Below are 19,856 nucleotides of genomic sequence, written 5' to 3' on the forward strand. Positions count from 1 at the left end.
CTTGGAAAAAGCCCATGTCCGGAATAAATATATGAGAAAAGCTTGGGAGAATCAGAGGTAGTGTTAGAAAGCAGAAGTTCAGCACAAACACTTATACTGCCAAGTTGTATTTATTTGTGTGCAAAGTGAGGACAGCCAGTCCTGGGACTCTGGAAACAGAAAAGGCCTACAGCAATCCCAGGCTTAACAGATGTGCTTCTACAAATGGCATTAATATTCCCAAACTCTCCAAAACACAAATAGGAACAGGAGGAAGTGCAGGGACTACAATTCCCAGAGCGCTCAGTGGAAAAAAAAAAAAAAAATGAGGCCGGTGGAGCGGTGTATGCTGGAATGTGTATTTCTGGTAGGGCCGGCTAAGGCCACGCCTACCCCTTCCTGAGGCAGGGACGGTTTCTCGAAAGCAGTCGGTAGTTGTAGTTTTGCTAAACCTAGAGCGCTTCAAATAGCAAGCAAGGAGGCCGCGAGGCCTGACGGGATTTGTAGTCGGCGCGAGAGGCGGGCGCGCACGCGCAGCCGGGACCGGGGCGGGGCCGCGGCACTGCGGTGAAAGCCGAGGCAGCGGGCAGACGAGCAGGGGGCGGGCGGACATCTTGGGATCCGGAGAGTGGCCGGGCCGGCAGAGAAGGGGCCTCGGGACACCAGGTGAGCCGGGGATCTGGCCTTATGGCGTGGGGGAGGACGCCGCGGGTCGTCTGCTTCGCCGCCCAGCTTTGTCCTGCCCTGCGCTGAGCTGGCAGAAAGCTGCCCACACCCGGGAGTGGCTTCAGCCTTCAGACCCGGGAGCTGGCTGACGGTGGGGCGGGGGCGCCCGGGGCGAGGTTGCAGGGCTGGCTGGGAGCGGTGCCCTCCACCTGACCCGCCTGACGCCTCCCATGAGAGGGATACCGCCTGAAATTCTCCCAGAGCAGGAACGCTGCGCAGCGCCCCCTCCCTAGGATAGTGCCAACCCCCTACCCCTCCGCGCAAGGACAATTTCCCCGTCTCGTAGGACAGTGACACCCCCTTGTTCCGCCTCCTTGCACCGTGACAGATCTCACACCATGCGGCGCCCCCTCCTCTCAGTTCAGTGACATCCCGCGGCTCTTCTTCCTTAGACCTGTGACGGCCCCCGCGCCCCATGGCACCATCTTTTCCCACGATGTCTCCCCAAGGCGAAAAGCCCACCACCCCCTCATTACTCTGCACCTGAACCCCAAGCAGGCTCTGTCTCCCCAGCTTTCCCTTATTCACTACCGTCAATTTCCCCCTGCTGGTTTTTCCTTCTTAAAGCCTTGACCTTTTCCATACTGGAAACCCTTACCTTTAGGTGCACTCCACCAGCCCAGTTTGCTGCTGTGGGCTCACCTGAGGACGCTGCCTGGCTGTCACTGCCGGTCTTTACCCTTAACTAAATGTTCCATTCCTGCCCAAGGCCCCACCTCTGGTTCTCGGGTGCCCTTCCCTACCTACCACTCGATATACCTGTGGACTTGGTTCTTTGCCCCAGGCTCTACCTCCATTTTGCATCTCCTCTACCAGCCTGTTTGGGACTGAGGAATGGGATGAGTCCACCACCTTGAGAGGCCGCTCACCCCTCTGGAAGACCTTGACAGCCACAGGAAAAGGCTTTATTTTCCAGTTTAGAAAAGTCGTCTAAAGTACTCCCTGTGAAATTAATACCAGAGCTAATCCAGGAAATCTAAAAGCAAATTAATGCCTTTTCTCAAGCAGTCTAAATTAATTTGACCCAAATAATTTGGATAATTCAGGCATCCTGAAATCCCTGCTTCTTGTTTATAGGCACCCAGGCCAGAAATGAGTTACTTGATGGGCCTGGAATCACGATTTCAGATGGAAGGATTTCTTAATTTTATGAGCCTGCACTACCCCCACCCCCCCAGTCCTTACTTTTATTGCATTCCAGAGCTTTTTGAAAGGGGGGTGGTAGTCAGAAATAACTGTAATAAGCAGCTTAGGTGATGGAGGTGTAGTCTGCCAGCACTAGGACCTTCCTCCTTTGCCCTTTGCCTGCTTATTCCACTGCCTGGAAGAGGTTAAGCCACACTCCCGGGTCCACATTAGGGCCTAAGGGCTCCCTTCTCTTCTCCTCACACCCTTTCTTGGAATGTTTGAATTCTGTGAATTAGAGTGCCGGAAGTTCAGGCCCTGCGACCTTCTCTGAAGAGTAGTGGAGCCCGAGAGACTGGATGCTCTAAAGGTTATGCCTGGGGGCCCCAGGCCTGAACCAACTGGAGTAATTCCTACCGCCATTCCTGCAGCCGCAGGCAGGCAGGCCTTAGTGACTCACTGGCGGGAGCCTGAGAGTCTGCACAGGAGGAGGCCGAAAAGGATCATTCCTGAGCTCAGTGCTGGAGAGAGGGGGCGGGGTTGCTGATGCTCAGCCCCAGGAAACGGAGGGTCAAAATGGCCTTAGAGTCCTGAGCCTAATCTCTCTCAGTTTCTTTCTCCCATCCAGTGTGGAATAAACAGGAACTGGAGCCTAGCTGAGGGGAGGGGCATGTCTGGGAGGGCTGCAGGGTCACTTGCTAAAGGGTTGAGTCAGGAAAAAAGCTCCAGTGATCTGCACAGCTCCACAGGGGATGTTGGCAGGGATTCTGAGGTCTTCTTTTACCCCGCCCCCGCCTGTCCTAGGTCTGTTCTCAGAGCAATGGGCCGCGGAGACTGATCTGCCGCCATGATTGGAGGCTTATTCATCTATAATCACAAGGGGGAGGTGCTCATCTCCCGAGTCTACCGAGATGACATCGGGTGAGTCCTCTGGCAGAGCCAGCTGTGCCCCACCACTCCAGCCCCCGAGCCCCAGCATGCAGGATTAGGTCTCTTCTCACCAGAGGCTTGACTTGGACCACCCTGACCCCTGGCTGCACCCTGGAAGCTCAGCTAGTGTAGCCTGGCTCCCATTAGGTCTGGTGGTATTCACCCGGCAGCCAGCCTGCTGGCCCTTAGGTGGGACCCATGGAATGGCATGGTCCCACAGCTTTAGGAACGCCTGCCCTTCCTGCATCCTGTTTCTCTATACAGGCCTGGTTGCTGGAGATGAGTGCCTTTGCCCAGGCTGGTGAATTTCTTCTTTGAGGAGAAGGAGAAATATCTCTAGTGGGTGGGGTTAGTGGCCAGGCTGGAGACACTAATCCATCTAAGCCTTGCTCTGAGAAGCCCTTCTCATATCAAGCGCCTTCACTGGATTCTATTGAAAGCCTCTCCAGGCTACCCAATCCTCTCCTGCTCCCTTTCTCAGGAGTCAGGCTGCTGACTCAGCTGTCTTCAGTTCCTCTGGGCCATTCCTGGGGGAGAGGCTGGGAGGGAGCGTGAGGCACTCTCTGGGTCACTAAGAAAGGGCAGGGAGGCCATGCTACCCTCTCTGGTTTATCAGAGTAGACCCAGAGCGGCTCCATATCCTGGGCCTTCACACAGAGCCACAGCCTGCCTTCTCATTCTGCACCCCCTTGCACACGCTGGACCTATCCTAGCCTCCGAGGCGCTAATGAGATTAGGCTCCTCTGGTTCCTGCTGCCTGTTTTTCTTCCTCAGAGAGCTTGAGATAAAGTCACAGAATGGGCCTGTGGCAGTGCTCCTCATTTGGCTCCCTGGCTGATGGGCTGGCCTGGCCCTTGCGGGTGTTTGTCCATTGGCTGGTGGTGTGGCATGAGTTAGAGCTGCAGCTGTGGCAAGGTCTGGCCTGCCTGAACCTGGCTGGCTACACCCCCCACCCCCACCCCCGGCCCCCCTCCTGCGTTGGATGGACTAGGCAAGCCAAGGCTGGGTCACACGCCACCTTGCCTGTCTTGTCTGCTTCCACCTCACGGTGTGTGCTGCCCTCCCGGTGTGTTGTGTGTCTAACCCTCTCTCTCGTTGCTGTCACTCTCCTCTTCTTGCTGGCGTCATTTCTCTCATCCCATCTCATTGACTGCCGTAGCAATAGGTAAGCGGCCTCTCAAGCTGCTGCCCAGGTACAGGTGGGTGGGGGCCCTGCCCCCATCATTGTTTTCCTGCATCCTTTTTCATTCCCTGAACTTGCTCTGGAGTTGGATCCTGGGCAAGAATGGGTAGCACAGTTCCATGGCCCCTTGGTACTTCCTCCTTTGTGACTTCTGAAGCCATGCTGGCTTTGTATAACATCTGGAGGAGTCGGCCCTCCCCACTGGTGGGATCACTAGTGGGAGGACTGGAGAAGCAGTGTCTCTTTCTGTCCTGGACCTGGGAGCTTACAGGGAAGCTAGATAAAGCTGGGAAATTAGGGCCAGCCCTGGGAGTCAAGAATATCTGTCTCTAAACCTGATGAACCTCACTTTATTAAGGTTACATCGGCCTTAATAGTTGACTTCCCTATTTCTTGTGGCCTTTAGACACTAGCCCAGCTCAGGCACTCTTCCCATGCCTCCACAGGGAGTCATAAGAAGGGAACCACCCCAGTGGTTTAGGCATTGGCTTTCTTTAGATTGTGTGTGTCAGACTTCTGCAGAAAGGTGGGTGGAGCTGTTAACAGCTGTGGTTGATCCTTGTGGGGTAAGGTTCGCCTGGGTGCTGAGCAGGCCCTTTGCACCCTTTCCCCTCAGGAGGAACGCAGTGGATGCCTTTCGGGTCAATGTTATCCATGCCCGGCAGCAGGTGCGCAGCCCCGTCACCAACATTGCTCGCACCAGCTTCTTCCACGTTAAGCGGTCCAACATTTGGCTGGCAGCAGTCACCAAGCAGAATGTCAACGCTGCCATGGTCTTCGAATTCCTCTATAAGATGTGTGACGTGATGGCTGCCTACTTTGGCAAGATCAGCGAGGAAAACATCAAGAACAATTTTGTACTCATATATGAGCTGCTGGATGGTGAGGCTGGTGGGCTGGCAGGGCAGGGGGCCTAGGGTGGGAAAGAACCAGGCTGGGCCTGGCCTGAAAGTGGGCGTAGGTCCGAGGCTCTGCTACACTCTGAACTTTCTTTCCTGAGTATCTGGGCTCTTGGACTAGGATCTCTATGCCCCTCAGAAGGCCAGTTCACATCCAAACCTAAAGGCTGGTCTGAAGTAGAACACAGAAATAGGCCAGCAGGTGTGGAGGGGAAGTTTTGGTCTTCCACGGGGCTAGGAACCTGACTCAGGTTTGGTGGTGAGCCTCCTGTATTCATCCTCTTTCCTTTGTGGCTTGGACCTTACTTCACTGACTGTCCACCCAGTTTTCCATCTCAGCAGCTGCTTCAGAGCCTGGGGGAGACTGAGATACTACAAGCCCCTGGGGGTGCACTGTTACCTCTGTTTCTCTGTAGAGTGTGATCTAAGGGAAGGTGAATCCTTCCACCTTCCCATTGTCTATTTTCTGGAGAAAACAGCTCAAAGCTTCTTGATTTGCCACCCACTGGCCATGTGACTCTTCTATTGATTTCTTTTTTTTTTTTTTTTTTTTTTTTTTGAGACAGGGTCTTACTGTTGTCGCCTATGCTGAGTGCAGTGGTGTAATCGCAGCTCACTGAAGCCTTGACCTCCCAGGCTCAAGCAATCCTCCAGCCTTAGCCTCCTGAGTAGCTGGGACCACAGGCACATGCCACCATGCTTGGCTCATTTTTACTATTTTTTGTAGAGCTGGGTCTCGCTATGTTGCCCAGGCTGGTCTTGAACTCCTGGGCTGAAGTGATTCTCCCACCTTGGCCTCCCAAAGTGTTGGGATTATAGGCTTAAGCCACTGCGCCTGGCCTTGATTTCTCTATTTGAAAAAATCAAACATTTGAATTGTTTTCCTGTAAAGCACAAATCACAGAATAAATGCTACAAAGCTAGAAGACTTTGTTGCAGATGATCCCACATGGTCTTTGGGAGCTGTGCCAGTCAGACATGTGTAGGCCCAAGTAGGGACTGGAATGAGAAGGTTTGTTCAGGGGCTGATGGTTCCCTTCTTTTTCAGAGATTCTAGACTTTGGCTATCCACAGAATTCCGAGACAGGCGCGCTGAAAACCTTCATCACGCAGCAGGGCATCAAGAGTCAGGTACTTGAATTGTGCAGACTATAGTCAGGGTGCAGGCCAATCTCCTTTCATCTCAGCTGGCCCCTGAGCCTTGTCTGAGCTGACTCATAAGCCCTCCCATAACAGGAAGTGCTGGCCTGAGCCTCCTGCCATGATTGCAGGCCTATTTTGCTCTATGTGGTCCTCCCACTGCAGGAGCAGCCAATTCAGCATCTCTGTTACCAGGAATACAGCTCAAGCAGTTTCCTTTTGCACTGAGGGTTGGGGGAGGAGGCCTGGTCTTGAGGCCTGGTGTTCCTCAGGAGGAGAGAGCTTGGGCCCTCTCCTATAGGATCCAAGCCTCATAGCTTTCTCCTCCTTTTCTGCCTCCCTTGCTACTTCATGTGGGCACCTCGTTGGCCCTGCGGCCTCCAGCATCAGGTAAGCCCTTCCCTTAGCTTCCGCCCTTGCAGCTTTGCTTTGTTTCTCCAGGCCCTGCCCTTTGGGGCTTATAGGGGAAAATGGATTACAGGTGGGGACTAGAAGGGATGGGGAATGAGGGTGGAGTGGGGATAGAGACAGGATGATTAAAGGGAGAGGGGAGTGAGGCTCTTGCTGTTTGTTTCTGCTCCCATGTAGACAAAAGAAGAGCAGTCACAGATCACCAGCCAGGTGACTGGGCAGATTGGCTGGCGGCGAGAGGGTATCAAGTATCGCCGGAATGAGCTCTTCCTGGATGTGCTGGAGAGTGTGAACCTGCTCATGTCCCCACAAGGTGAGGTCCCTCTCACAACAAAGCTGGAGGGGGCCCAGGGCAGGATCCTGGGTCTGCCTGCCTGACTCTGCTGCTCCCCATTTATCTGTTCCATCATCAGGGCAGGTGCTGAGTGCCCATGTGTCGGGCCGGGTGGTGATGAAGAGCTACCTGAGTGGCATGCCTGAATGCAAGTTTGGGATGAATGACAAGATTGTTATTGAAAAGCAGGGCAAAGGCACAGCTGATGAAACAAGCAAGAGGTGCCTGAGGCAGGAGAGCTGGTGGGAAAGGGTGTCCCTTGGAGGGCTCGGTGGGGTCTAGTGAACCACAAGTTTCTTCTGGATTTCATTCCCACTGTAATTGCAAACTCTGTTCCTGACGGTAAGCCTGGCTGTTCGCTCTTGACATTGGTGCTAAGAGAGATGAGGGGACTGTCCTCAGAGCAAGCCCCTTTGTTTGGTCCCTAGGACCAAGGCCTCTTCTGTACATACTGATAGCCTCCTCTGCCCAGTGTGCCTGAAACACCCAGGTCCCAAGCAGCAGGGCCCCCAAGAGATGAGTTTACAAGGTTTCCCTCTCATCCCAAGCTCTGGGGCAGACCTCCGAGTCAGAAAGCTGCATTCTAGCAGCTTTTCATAGTCTCTGGTGCCAGCCTGGGGTGGAGTGGTCTCCCAGCGTGACACCTGTCATTCTCCTGTACCAATGAGACCTCTTCTGCCCCTGCTTGCAGTGGGAAGCAATCAATTGCCATTGATGACTGCACCTTCCACCAGTGTGTACGACTCAGCAAGTTTGACTCTGAACGCAGCATCAGCTTTATCCCGCCAGATGGAGAGTTTGAGCTTATGAGGTGCCACTGGGGTGTGAGGAGGCAGCCAGTGCTGCTGGCAGATTGGGGAGAGGAAGTGGGTCAGCTCTTTGGTAACCTTGCTTCCCATCCCTTAAGGTATCGCACAACCAAGGACATCATCCTTCCCTTCCGGGTGATCCCGCTAGTGCGAGAAGTGGGACGCACCAAACTGGAGGTCAAGGTGGTCATCAAGTCCAACTTTAAACCCTCACTCCTGGCTCAGAAGATTGAGGTGAGGACAAGGGGCTCGGGGAGGAGGAAGAACTTGTCCCTAGGAATAAAGGCAGCTGATGTCACAGCTTGACAGAGCTCCCTGACAGGTGTGTCACTTCTAGGTGAGGATCCCAACCCCACTGAACACAAGTGGGGTGCAGGTGATCTGCATGAAGGGGAAGGCCAAGTACAAGGCCAGCGAGAATGCCATCGTGTGGAAGTGAGTCTTTCCTTCATTAGGCCACAGCAGGTTCAAGATCCCAGTGTACCCTCTTGTTTTCCCCTTTGATCCTTCTGAATGAGGGGTGGGGGAGTGTGCCTCTTTGCTTTTCTAGGAGCCTCTGCTTGTATTGTCAGCCTTTATGCCTCCATGTGAGTATGTACACGCCTGCATTTGGGTTCATGCACGTGCTTATTTTTTAAGATGCTTTGGCATTTCCCTGCTTGCCTTTGTAATGTATCTGTGAAGCTGACAAAGCAAAGATAGCATGCCCAAGTGTCTAGGCAGAAACTGCATCCCGTTGTCCTAAAGAAGTAGACCCAAGCTTCCATAGCAAGTAGTTAGCAGGGTCCTGACCACTTCTTGTTCTGGCACCTCCTGCAAGCTCCTGGGCGTGCTCCTTAAAATGGGCAACTGCCCTTGAAACTTCTCCAAGCTACAATGGGCTGCCTGTTGTCCCTGTGTTCCTAGGATCAAGCGCATGGCAGGCATGAAGGAATCGCAGATCAGCGCAGAGATTGAGCTTCTGCCTACCAACGACAAGAAGAAATGGGCTCGACCCCCCATTTCCATGAACTTTGAGGTATGGCAGAGGAGGGGCCTAGAGTCATGCCAGGGTATGCTGGAAAAGCTCTTAGAGATCATTCCGATAAACCGCTGCACCTTAGAGGTGAGGAAACTGAGGCCTAGAAAGAAGAACTGGCTTTAATTCATAGATCCATTCTTCCCCTTTCAAGCCTCTTAGTAGAAGTTACTATTCATAGTGAGGCAAATCTTTCACTTCTCTTAGCTTGTCCTAACACAGTTCTTTCGAAAAACTTAGATTGTTTAAATGCCAGGTAAGACACAAAGTTTACTTACAGACAGGATAATGGACTGACTTTGCTTTGTGCATGTTAGACATAATTTTCTCCACCTTATTTTTAAGTTCATAATATTGAGCAGGATAAGTATGTTCTAAAGCAGTTCATTGGTTGCTGTCTCCTGCTGATGAAAGGAACTGATTCCGGGTGTCACTGGCAGGGCTTTCTTCTTCAGTCACCTCTTAGAGGGTCCCTCACCACCCCAGCTTCTTTAAGGACCCCAGCCATTCAAACACCTGTAGTAGAGATGAAGTAGAGCAGGGCAACGGGACTTCCCAGAGGAGAGCAGCTGTAAGAGGAAGGCCACATTTCTAACGAGCTGTCCTTGCCCAGGTGCCATTTGCGCCCTCTGGCCTCAAGGTGCGCTACTTGAAGGTATTTGAACCGAAGCTGAACTACAGCGACCATGATGTCATCAAATGGGTGCGCTACATTGGCCGCAGCGGCATTTATGAAACTCGCTGCTAGCTGCCACTAGGCAGCTAGCCCACCTCCCCACCCACCCTCTTCAACAGGTCCAGGTGCCGCTCCCTCTCCCACCACACATCAGTGTCTCCTCCCTCCTGCTTTGCTGCCTTCCCTTTGCACCAGCCCCTGAGTCTAGGTCTGGGCCAAGCACATTGCAAGTGGGACTGGTGGAGTAGCCCCTGGGCTCCCTGGACAGGGAAGTTCTGAGGCTCCTGCTCTCCCCTCCACCTGTCTGTCCTGGCCTAGTGCCAGGCTCTGAGTTCTGTGACCAAAGCCAGGTGGGTTCCCTTTCCTTCCCACGCCTGTGGCCGCACCTCTGGAGTGGGAGGGTCGGTTGCACCCCTCACCTCAGAGCTCTCCCAAAGGCCAGTAACGGATCCCCAGCCCTCAGTCCCTACTCTGCTTTGGGATAGTGTGAGCTTCATTTTGTACACGTGTGACTTCGTCCAGTTATATACCCAATAAACTCTGTAGAGTGGAGTTGCTGGCTAAGTGTTGATGTGGGAGCTACGTGGGGAGGGAACTGGTGTTGCTCTCCCCGCAGTTTTCTGTTCTGAATACTCTAAAGGCTCTTTCCTTGTCTTGTCCCAGTTAGGCGTCTCCTGGGCCATCCAAGCCCCTATCCTTGTGGGTTTTGGGCCCAGGTTTTCTGGCTCCTCTAAGAAAGCCTCAAGGGCAAGCAGCCTCAGCAGGCCCCAGTACCCTGGGGGTAGATCTTTCCCTAGCTCTTTTTTATTCCCCCTGGTCCTCGGACTCCTAGGCTCAAGAGATCTTTAGCCTAGGATCCAGAGGCTGCCTCAGCCTCTGGAGTAGCTGGGATTACAAGCACGCGCCACCACAGCACCCAGCTCTTTCTCTAATTCTTAGGCAGATGTTTTCTAATTAGATTAGGTATAGATTAAGTGAAGTTTACGTTTGGTCTTATAGCCATCCTAAGAAATTGACCTTTTAATTCCATCATTTACCCAGGCTTCCCAAATCTTGCTGAGCGGGTGGTAGGAGGAAAGATTTGCAAGCAGAATAATACAATGGACTGGGTGCGGTGGCTCACACTGTAACCCCAGCGCTTTGGTAGCCGAGGTGGGTGGATCACCTGAGGTCAGGAATTCAAGACCAGCCTGACCAACATGGAGAAACCCTGTCTGTACTAAAATTACAAAATGAGTTGGGCATGGTGGTGCATGTCTGTAATCCCAGCTGTTCGGGAGGCTGAGGCAGGAGAATGGCTTGAACCCAGGAGGTGGAGGTTGCAGTGAGCCAAGATCGCGCCATTGCATTCCAGCCTGGGCAACAAGAGTGAAACTGTCTCAAAAAAAAAAAAAAAAAATATATATATATATATATATATAAAATGAATCTCCATGTCTCATCACCGAACTTCAACTATGATCAATGTGTGACCTGTTCCTTAATATCACATCCAATCTGTGTTCACTAACCAGGTGTCTTACCAAATTTTTCCAGACAAGGTTCATTGTGGTTGGCTAATGCTTCTCAAATTTTAAAAATCGATGTTTCCCTTCAGGTCTTGCAATTTTGTCGAAGAAACCAGAGTTCTGTAGTTTGCCTGTTGTCCCCAAGAAGTCACTTAACATATTATTCCTCTTTACCTGTATTTCCTGTAAAATGATTCAGTATCCGGATTGACTCCTCATGATGGCAGTGTTTAATCCAAAGGGGTGAATGGGTGATATAGTTTTCGGTGCCACTTTTAGAGAACCATCGGAGGAATATTTACGATTTAAATGTAAAGCAGTAGCGTCATTTTGGAGGAAATTCCTAACTTCCTGAGGGAATCGGTGAAAGGAAATAGCCTTTTACTGGCATTTACTGAGTGCGGAGAAGTCTGCTTTGGGTGTATGTAGGGAATAATTTATACAGGCCACATTGTCCTGGTTTTCTTGCCCTTTGGCGGTGGATTTGGTCGTGCCCTGGGGTGGTGGAAGAACTGAATTGGCTTAATTCACAAAGGTCGGCTGAATTATACAGTGTGAAGAGGCAAGTCGCGGCGGGGAGGCGGGTGGCGCTGGCAACCAGGCTGAGGAGCCGTAGGGTCTGGGGACCCGCGAAAGCAAAGCACTGAGCAGGGGGCTTCTGAGAGGGACCGGGGTGAGTCAGCAAAGCTCTGGGCGGGCTCCAAAATGGACCTGGCTGGGTGCGCAGCAGCAGCAGCAGCAGACGCGCCTCGAGGGAGCGCATAAAACCTGGCAAAGCCAAAATACTTTATCAGCCGCTTGCCTCTTGGGAGGCTCCGATCCGCCAGACCACCGGTGCCTCGCGGCCCTGATAAAACTTGAGCTCCACCCCACCGCTCGCTCCGGGAACTCCACCTCCCAGAAGGCAGCAAGAACCGCACAGGGGGGTAATCTTTCAGCGGAAAAGGCGTCGCGCACGCGCAGAGAGAGCTGCTCCGGCGCAGACTCGGCGCCTCTCCTCAAGGCCCCGCTCGCCCCGCCCACCGGGCTTCGCGCACTCTGCTCCTTTCTTGCGTCGCCGCTACGCATGCGCCTTGCAAGGAAGGGCGAGTTTCGGGGGCAGGGCGGGGGGCGGGCCTAGGCCGGGGTCTCACAGCGACTGCGCGGACGGGCTCCTGACTGGAACATGGCGACTTGCGCCGAAATCCTGCGGAGCGAGTTCCCCGAAATTGACGGACAAGTCTTCGACTACGTGACGGGTAAGCGGAACTGAATCGGCCGGCTGGGGAGACCGAAGTGGAGGGTGGGGGAAAGTCTAAGCGAGCGTCGTGCCTGGGACTGTTGCCAGGCCTCTCCTCTGCATGACCTCTTGTCCCGGGGGCCGGTTGGGTCTGGAGCCTGGACTGGGGCCTCTGTCTGGGGACTGAAGCTGCTTGTGTGTTCACCCTACCCGATACCTTCCTCGTTCTACCACGCCCTGCCCAGGCGTCTTGCACAGCGGCAGCGCGGACTTCGAGTCCGTGGATGACCTGGTGGAAGCTGTGGGGGAACTATTGCAAGAGGTGTCCGGGGACAGCAAGGATGACGCGGGCATCAGGGCCGTGTGCCAGCGCATGTACAACACTCTGCGCCTGTATGTGCCAGGGAGTAGGGGTTGATGGGGGCGAAAGGGCGGCGAACGGTCCGGAGACAAGAGGTGGGGGAAGAAGATCTGATGGCCATAGAGCTTTTCCTTCAACTCCTAACTGCGCTTTCTATCCCTACCCACATAGGGCTGAGCCACAGAGCCAGGGAAATAGCCAGGTGCTACTGGACGCTCCCATCCAGTTGTCAAAGATAACAGAGAACTACGGTGAGAGTCAGGGGAGGTTGAACTAACTGCCCTCCTGTCCTTTTCTGCGCCCCCAACCATCTGCTCCCTGCAGCTTAGGGCTCCTACGTCTTTTCCACAGGACAGAGTTGTAAGAGCTAGTTGATGTCTTCACAGAGGGCAAAAGAGCCCATGATGGGGATGGGGAGGAGGTTGGAGGATTCTCCCAGCTCTTGGGTATGGTAGGAAGCATAAGAACCTGGAGCTGGACAGACTTGCTTTCACCCCCAATTTTGCAACTTACCAGCTGCATGATCTTGTAAGAGTTGGTTATCTGTCCCCAGCCTCGTCTATGCCTCTTTATCCTTTTATGTGAGTTTTTTGTTTGTGTGTTTGTTTTTGTTTTGTTTTGTTTTAGTGCAGGGAAGATAATAGCCATCTATCTGCAGGGTTATAAGGCTTTATAGAAAACGTCTGTGTCTGTGCTTGGTTCATATTAGTCACTCAAAGTGTTAGTTTCCCTTCCCTCAGGGAGAAGGTGACTGCTTTTCTTATCGCTTACAGACTGTGGAACCAAACTTCCAGGACTGCTAAAGAGGGAACAGTCCTCGGTGAGGAGGAGGAAGCAAGGGAGGGGACTGTGTCTGTGATGGGGTTGGGAGTTGACTGTCTAATTGGAGTATCTTTTTGGGGGATTTCTGACTATGTCTTTCCCTGAGCCTTTGAGTCTGTTCATCATGGGTAAGTTAAGAGGGTTTACTCGAGATGTTCTCTCTTGGGGTTCCTTTCTGAGCCTACACCCTAGAGTGAAGTAGATGTGTTTGGACCCTTAGACAGTGAATGCAAAGAAGTTGGAGAAGGCCGAGGCTCGACTTAAGGCAAAGCAGGAGAAGCGCTCAGAGAAGGACACGCTCAAGACCAGCAACCCTCTGTGAGTGGGGGAAGCATGGCCCAGAAGAGAGCGGAGCAGTTCTTGCCTGGACAGAAGGTGGTGGGGAGCATTAAGAGCTGTCCATTTCTCCCTTTAAAGAGTCTTAGAAGAGGCATCAGCCAGCCAGGCAGGCAGCAGAAAGGAGAGTCGGTTGGAATCATCTGGCAAGAACAAATCCTATGATGTGCGAATTGAGAACTTTGATGTGTCTTTTGGCGATAGGTGAGGGGATAGTGGTGGCAGGGGTTGGCTTTCTTTTTCTAATTAGAGGAGAATTTGGAGAGATGAAATGGGGCTACAAACAATGTGAGGTTTGTTGTTAAACTTGCTGTGCACCTATTTCTAGAGCATCTTTGGTCTCCTGTCTCCACTCCTGCAGAGTATTGCTGGCTGGAGCAGATGTGAACCTGGCATGGGGCCGCCGTTACGGGCTGGTGGGGCGGAATGGGTTGGGGAAGACAACATTACTGAAGATGCTAGCCACCCGGAGTCTGCGGGTTCCAGCCCACATTTCCCTGCTGCACGTTGAGCAAGAGGTTGCTGGAGATGACACTCCTGCCCTGCAGAGTGTGCTGGAGAGTGACAGTGTGCGAGAGGATTTGCTACGGCGGGAGCGGGAGCTCAGTGCCCAGATTGCTGCTGGCAGGTGAGGGCTTCCGGCTAGGGAGCAACCAGCAGCTGCTGTCCCTCACAGAGTGCCTGCCCTCCTGGAACAATCCATAATTTGCATGTCCATCCTAGTAATCCGCAGAGCTTAGAACTTGGCGCTCTGGGACTCAAAAGCCCTTGTTCTTTCCACAGTGCCCATTTCCATAGTGCCCAAGGTAATGAGCACTGTGCAAACCCTTCCTGTATTCTCTTCCTCTTCCAGCCACAAGGTAGCCAATGGCCTTCTTTCCAATGGTATAAGGTGCAGGACATCCTCCTAGACTGCCCCCACTTAGGCCAATTGCTGTTTCTCCTCCCTCCAGGGCAGAGGGCTCTGAAGCTGCAGAGCTGGCAGAAATCTATGCCAAGCTGGAGGAGATTGAGGCTGACAAGGCACCTGCTAGGTATTTAAAGCTCCCCCTCCCTCCTTCAGATTTCCTTTCCCTTCTGTGGACTGTTCCAACTGAGTTCTTCAATTTCTTCTCTACTAGGGCGTCAGTCATTCTCGCTGGGCTTGGCTTTACCCCTAAAATGCAGCAGCAGCCCACCCGGTGAGTGACCCTTGCCATTCTTGGCCTTGAACCCTGTTGTCTCAGCCGCTTCCTGCCCTGATGAACACCCACCCCTAATGTGGCTCCATCATTCTTTAGGGAGTTCTCAGGTGGCTGGAGGATGAGGCTGGCCCTTGCCCGGGCCCTATTTGCTAGGTGAGTTTTCTGGGCCAGTGTATGAAGCCCTATGGAAGATTGGTCTTAGCTCTTGGGAGGTGGCATGAGTTGCTGACCTAAAATCTCGTGCGGTGTATTCTTATTCATAGGCCAGATCTTCTGCTGTTAGATGGTGAGTTTGAAATGGGGTACCCTGACTTTAGAATGGACGGGGGTGGTAGCATCCAAGTTCCTAGTTCTCCAGCCCTTCAATCCCAAGTGTGTGCTCCCCTCCTTCTCCAGAACCTACAAACATGCTGGATGTCAGGGCCATACTGTGGCTGGAGAATTACCTGCAGGTGAGTGCCTGTGGGTGCTGGAGTGGGTTGGGGAAAGTCGGCCTCCAAGATACCTGGGGGCCTGAGAACTGACTGTCCTCCCAAACTGGGCCTGCTGTCCTGTGACCCCTCAGACGTGGCCCTCCACAATCCTAGTCGTCTCCCACGACCGCAACTTCTTGAATGCCATCGCCACGGACATCATCCACCTGCACAGCCAGCGGCTAGATGGTTACCGGGGAGACTTTGAGACCTTCATCAAGAGTAAGCAGGAGCGGCTGCTCAACCAGCAGCGTGAATACGAAGCACAGCAGCAGTATCGCCAGCACATCCAGGTGTGGGGCCTGGCAGGGCTGGGGGTCCCATCCCAGGGGTTCTAGAGTGGGGGATGTGGGGGAGTTTGACCAATGCCTGCACTCTTCCACCTGCAGGTTTTCATTGACCGGTTTCGCTACAATGCCAACAGGGCCTCTCAAGTGCAGAGTAAACTCAAGATGCTGGAGAAGCTGTGAGTACAGCATCCTTGGCCAGGCCTTGACTCCTGTTCTCTCGGTCTCCTTCCTCATTTGCAGGCCACCCTTGCCCTACCATTCCAGGTCTCCCCTTCGCTAGAAGCCACCTGTGACTTCCTCCTCTGCTGGGAGGCAGAGTATTCCACATTGTTCTTGGAAGGCTAATCTTGACTAGCACGTGGCAACCACTAATTTACTTCCTGTTTCTGCTTCTGTGTATCTGCTTATTCTGGGCGTTTCATATAAATGGAATCATACAGTATGTGACCTTTGTGCCTGGCGTCTTTCACCTGGCATCATGTGTGAGGCTCATCCATGTTGTAGCGCGTGTCAGAACTTCATTTCTTTTCGTGGCTGGATAATATTCTATTGTATGGATATACAGCATTTTGTTTATTGAGTCATTAGGGGACATTTGGGTTGTTTCCATTTTGGTTATTATGACTAATGTTGCTGTGAACACTGGTGTACAAATTTTTGTGTGGTCATATGTTTTCAGCTTGCTTGGGTGCATACCTAGGGACAGAATTGCTGGGTTACATGGTAATTCCACATTAATGTTTTGAGGAACTGTCAAACTGTTTTCTAAAGCAGCAACATCATTTTACATTCCTACCAACAAGGAATGAGAGTTCCGATTTCTCCACGTCTTTGGCAACACTGTTATTGACTGTTTGTTTTTTTAGTTTTAGCCATCCTAGTGGCTGTGAAGTGATAGCTCATTGTGGTTTTGATTTGCATTTCCTTAATAACCAATGACAGTGTGCACTGGGAGTTTAACGTTGAAGTGCCCTTTCTATAAGTGCTGGCAGGAAGCTTAAAATCATAAGGCTTAGATGTTTGCAATGTGGAAACATATCACGATATAGTAACTGGGGGTAAAAAGTCACAAAAAGCCTAATTCTATTTTTTAGCATTCAGTAAACGAGAACAGTGTACTCTAAAGTAATGATACCTGAGTGGTAGGAGTACAAGCCCTTTCTAAGTTTTCTCTGAACATATATTACTTGTGTAGGAAGTTATTTTTTTAAGTCATAAATCTAGTCTACCTGATCTCTTCCCCCAGGCCTGAGCTGAAGCCTGTGGACAAGGAATCAGAGGTCGTAATGAAGTAAGTGCTGGACCAGTGGGGCTGGTGGGGAATTGCTTGCTTCCAACTGCCCCCACATCCTCACCCCTACCTCCTGCAGATTCCCTGATGGGTTTGAGAAGTTCTCGCCGCCAATTCTGCAGCTAGATGAGGTGGATTTCTACTATGATCCGAAGCACGTCATCTTCAGTCGCCTCTCCGTGTCTGCTGATCTCGAGTCTCGCATCTGTGTGGTATGGCTGCTGTTTCTCTGTGCTGTGAGCTGGGAGTCTCCCGTCTCAGTGTGTGGTGTGGATTGGCCCAGATCCTCAAGCTGTAAAGGGATGAGGTCCATGGAACAGGAGAGAGGACCTGGGCTAAGGACTTTGCAGGACTTATACTAGCCGTGTCCTCTGGCTGCACAGCGCTGCTCTTCAGGGAGGAAGAGCCTGGTATATAGTGTTTTAAAAATACTTAAAGCAGTGCTTTACCTTATTGATCTCAGTTCTGAGTTTTCTAAATCTTGAGACATTGAGGAGACAGCATGGGCTTCAGGGTCAGACTTCGGATCTTGACTATACCATTGCCTAGCTTGGTTACCAAGCAGCTTCCTAATCCTTAAGATGGCGCTGGCATCTACCTGGGATGGTATTGGGAGAAGTAAGTCCCCCCCAGCACTTAGCAAATACTCAAGTATTGCTCCCCTTAGTACATGTATTTTTCTTTTTTTTTTTTTTTTTTTGAGACAGAGTCCCACCCTGTTGCCCAGGCTTTTCTATGGCACGATCTTGGCTCACTGCAACTTACGCCTCCTGGGTCCGAACAGTTCTGCCTCAGCCTCATGAGTAGCTGAGATTATAGGCATCTGCCACCATGCCCAACTTATTTTTTGTATTTTTAGCAGAGACAGCGTTTCACCATGTTGGCCAGGCTGGTCTCAAACTCCTGACCTCAAATGATCTGCTTGCCTCGGCCTCCCAAAGTGCTGGGATTACAGGCGTGAGCCACTGCGCCCGGCTAGAGTCCTTAAAAATATTTTTTTGGTTGTTGATGGAGTCATTGGGACTGGGGACTGCCTGAGACCCCTTCTAATTTCCTTCCCTTCTGTGTTACACACAGCGGTGCTCTTTTTATTGATACGTAATTATACATGTTTACGGGGTACAGAGTGATATTTCCATACATGTATACAATGTGTAATGTTCGAATCAGGGTAATTAGCATATTCACCGTAAACATTTATCACTTTATGTTGGGAACATTCAAAATCTTCTAGCTTTTTAAAAATGTACAATCAGTCATTGTGAAGTGTAGCGTCCCTGCAGTGCTGTAGAACCCTCGAACTTATTCCTCCATTCCTCCTATCTAGCTACAATTCTGTTTTGGTTAACCAACCTCTCCCGATCCCCTCTCTCAATTCCCCTCCTCCCCGCTTACCCTTCCCAGCCTCTAGTAACCAGAACTCTACTCTCTACTTCTATGTGCTAAACATTTTCTAGTGCCCACATATGAGTGAGAACTTACAGTATTTATTTTTCTGGCACACACTGTATGACGTTTTCACGTTTCTTAAGGTTGGAGAGAATGGGGCCGGGAAGTCTACCATGCTGAAGCTGCTTATGGGGGACCTGGCACCTGTTCGGGGCATCAGACACGCTCACAGGTCAGAGGCACCCCCGCCCATGAGCACACTTGCAGGCACCCATGCTTCCTGCACTCCTTCATGGCTGTTGCCTTTGTCTGCTTTTCCACCTCGGTTTCTGTCTTCAGGAATCTGAAGATTGGCTATTTCAGCCAGCACCATGTGGAGCAGCTGGACCTGAACATCAGTGCTGTGGAACTGCTGGCACGCAAGTTTCCTGGTGAGTTGGGGATTTGAGTGGGGAAAGAGGGATGAGGCTGACCCCGGCAGCTAGACCTGCCTTGGAGTGAGTGCAGAGCAGCCCTCCCAAGCCTAGATGGAAGGACATGGGGACTTGGAGGTGTGGCTGGAGGGTACAGGGAGGGAGTTGGGCCAAGAAACCACCTGATCTGGGGAGTCCTTTTCCAGGGCGGCCTGAGGAGGAGTACCGTCACCAGCTGGGTCGGTATGGCATCTCCGGAGAGCTGGCTATGCGCCCTGTTGCCAGCTTGTCTGGGGGCCAGAAGAGCCGAGTGGCCTTTGCTCAGATGACTATGCCCTGGTGAGGCCTCATTTTCTAGAGCTCTTCCCCTCCCATTTCCCCTTCTTGCCCAGTAGAAAACTGTATCAGAAGGCTTTATTTTCTCTCACCGCACCCCTTCACTGCCTACCTTCCTGGGTTCTGCCTTCCAGCCCCAACTTCTACATTCTGGATGAACCCACAAACCACCTGGACATGGAGACCATCGAGGCTCTGGGCCGTGCCCTCAACAATTTCAGGGTGAGTGTGCCTTCACCCTGCCCACTCCTCCCCAGGCCTCGGTGCCTCTCGTGTCCCCCTCAGCACCTCCTGCTCTCGTGTCTTTCAGGGTGGTGTGATTCTGGTGTCCCACAATGAACGCTTTATCAGGCTGGTGTGCCGGGAGTTATGGGTGTGCGAAGGAGGCGGCGTCACCCGCGTGGAAGGAGGATTTGACCAGTACCGCGCCCTCCTCCAGGAACAGTTCCGCCGCGAAGGCTTCCTTTAGGGCTACCAGGCTGAGGACTCGCCCAGGACATGGACTGGTCTCTCAGACCCCTGGGCCACCACATAGGCCACCAACTCCAGGCCGTGGACTTCCCCCAACTTGGGGACAGCCTTATTCCCAAATGTCTCTCTCCTTTTGACTGGAGCATCTTCTGCACAACCTTGGGAGCCCATCCAAGGGTTGGTGAGGACTGGTTTCCCGGGGGCCGGGGGTCTGGGGGTACCCTCTGGGGTTATAGGTTTCCCCACTGCCCCAGCTCTGACTGGACCCCAAGTGGCTGCTATGTAAATTAAATGTCTCCCTGCATCTCCTTTGCCTCATGTCTGCTGCTCCCTGGGCAGTGGTTGCCTCCTATTGAGGGCTATGGACTCTCAGATTGGCCTTTTCCTATGGCACTTGTATCACTCACGTGGTGGAAGCAATGGCAGCACCAGCCTTGCCTCTAGAAGAAACATTGTCAAGCTGCTGGGGCATTGAGGTCATCTGCCTGCCTGACCTTGGGGTGGGCTGAGGCAGTGGAATGAAGGGCAGTGTA

At 52.4% G+C, this 19,856-nt stretch overlaps 2 protein-coding genes across 3 annotated transcripts in view; both read left to right on the forward strand.

Moving 5' to 3' along the window:
* Positions 1-19,629, forward strand: part of ABCF3 (ATP binding cassette subfamily F member 3) — a 291,373-nt gene extending 271,744 nt beyond the window's left edge. Inside the window, exons 2-22 of one of the 2 annotated variants that reach the window (XM_050780186.1) lie at positions 11,899-11,976; positions 12,203-12,350; positions 12,490-12,569; positions 13,092-13,138; positions 13,361-13,458; positions 13,558-13,680; positions 13,838-14,104; positions 14,430-14,510; positions 14,598-14,657; positions 14,757-14,813; positions 14,924-14,946; positions 15,057-15,112; positions 15,226-15,426; positions 15,523-15,599; positions 16,670-16,714; positions 16,794-16,926; positions 18,247-18,335; positions 18,443-18,534; positions 18,723-18,855; positions 18,987-19,074; positions 19,163-19,629. In XM_050780186.1, the coding sequence (XP_050636143.1) occupies positions 11,904-11,976; positions 12,203-12,350; positions 12,490-12,569; positions 13,092-13,138; positions 13,361-13,458; positions 13,558-13,680; positions 13,838-14,104; positions 14,430-14,510; positions 14,598-14,657; positions 14,757-14,813; positions 14,924-14,946; positions 15,057-15,112; positions 15,226-15,426; positions 15,523-15,599; positions 16,670-16,714; positions 16,794-16,926; positions 18,247-18,335; positions 18,443-18,534; positions 18,723-18,855; positions 18,987-19,074; positions 19,163-19,321 (2,130 nt within the window). In that variant the 5' untranslated portion in view covers positions 11,899-11,903 and the 3' untranslated portion in view covers positions 19,322-19,629. Of the gene's footprint in view, positions 1-11,898; positions 11,977-12,202; positions 12,351-12,489; positions 12,570-13,091; positions 13,139-13,360; positions 13,459-13,557; positions 13,681-13,837; positions 14,105-14,329; positions 14,337-14,429; positions 14,511-14,597; positions 14,658-14,756; positions 14,814-14,923; positions 14,947-15,056; positions 15,113-15,225; positions 15,427-15,522; positions 15,600-16,669; positions 16,715-16,793; positions 16,927-18,246; positions 18,336-18,442; positions 18,535-18,722; positions 18,856-18,986; positions 19,075-19,162 lie in introns of those variants that run through there. The other variant, XM_050780187.1, reaches the window with a different exon arrangement.
* AP2M1 (adaptor related protein complex 2 subunit mu 1) lies at positions 513-9,782 on the forward strand. Its single transcript, XM_050780189.1, has 11 exons — positions 513-645; positions 2,635-2,751; positions 4,560-4,825; positions 5,891-5,973; positions 6,571-6,706; positions 6,807-6,948; positions 7,419-7,538; positions 7,635-7,770; positions 7,874-7,971; positions 8,443-8,554; positions 9,168-9,782. The coding sequence occupies exons 2-11, from the start codon at positions 2,678-2,680 to the stop codon at positions 9,300-9,302; spliced, it is 1,302 nt and encodes a 433-aa protein (XP_050636146.1). The 5' UTR covers positions 513-645; positions 2,635-2,677; the 3' UTR covers positions 9,303-9,782.
* Positions 19,630-19,856: the final 227 nt, after the last annotated feature.

Source organism: Macaca thibetana, chromosome 2, assembly GCF_024542745.1.
Source record: "Macaca thibetana thibetana isolate TM-01 chromosome 2, ASM2454274v1, whole genome shotgun sequence".
Lineage (NCBI taxonomy): Eukaryota > Metazoa > Chordata > Mammalia > Primates > Cercopithecidae > Macaca > Macaca thibetana.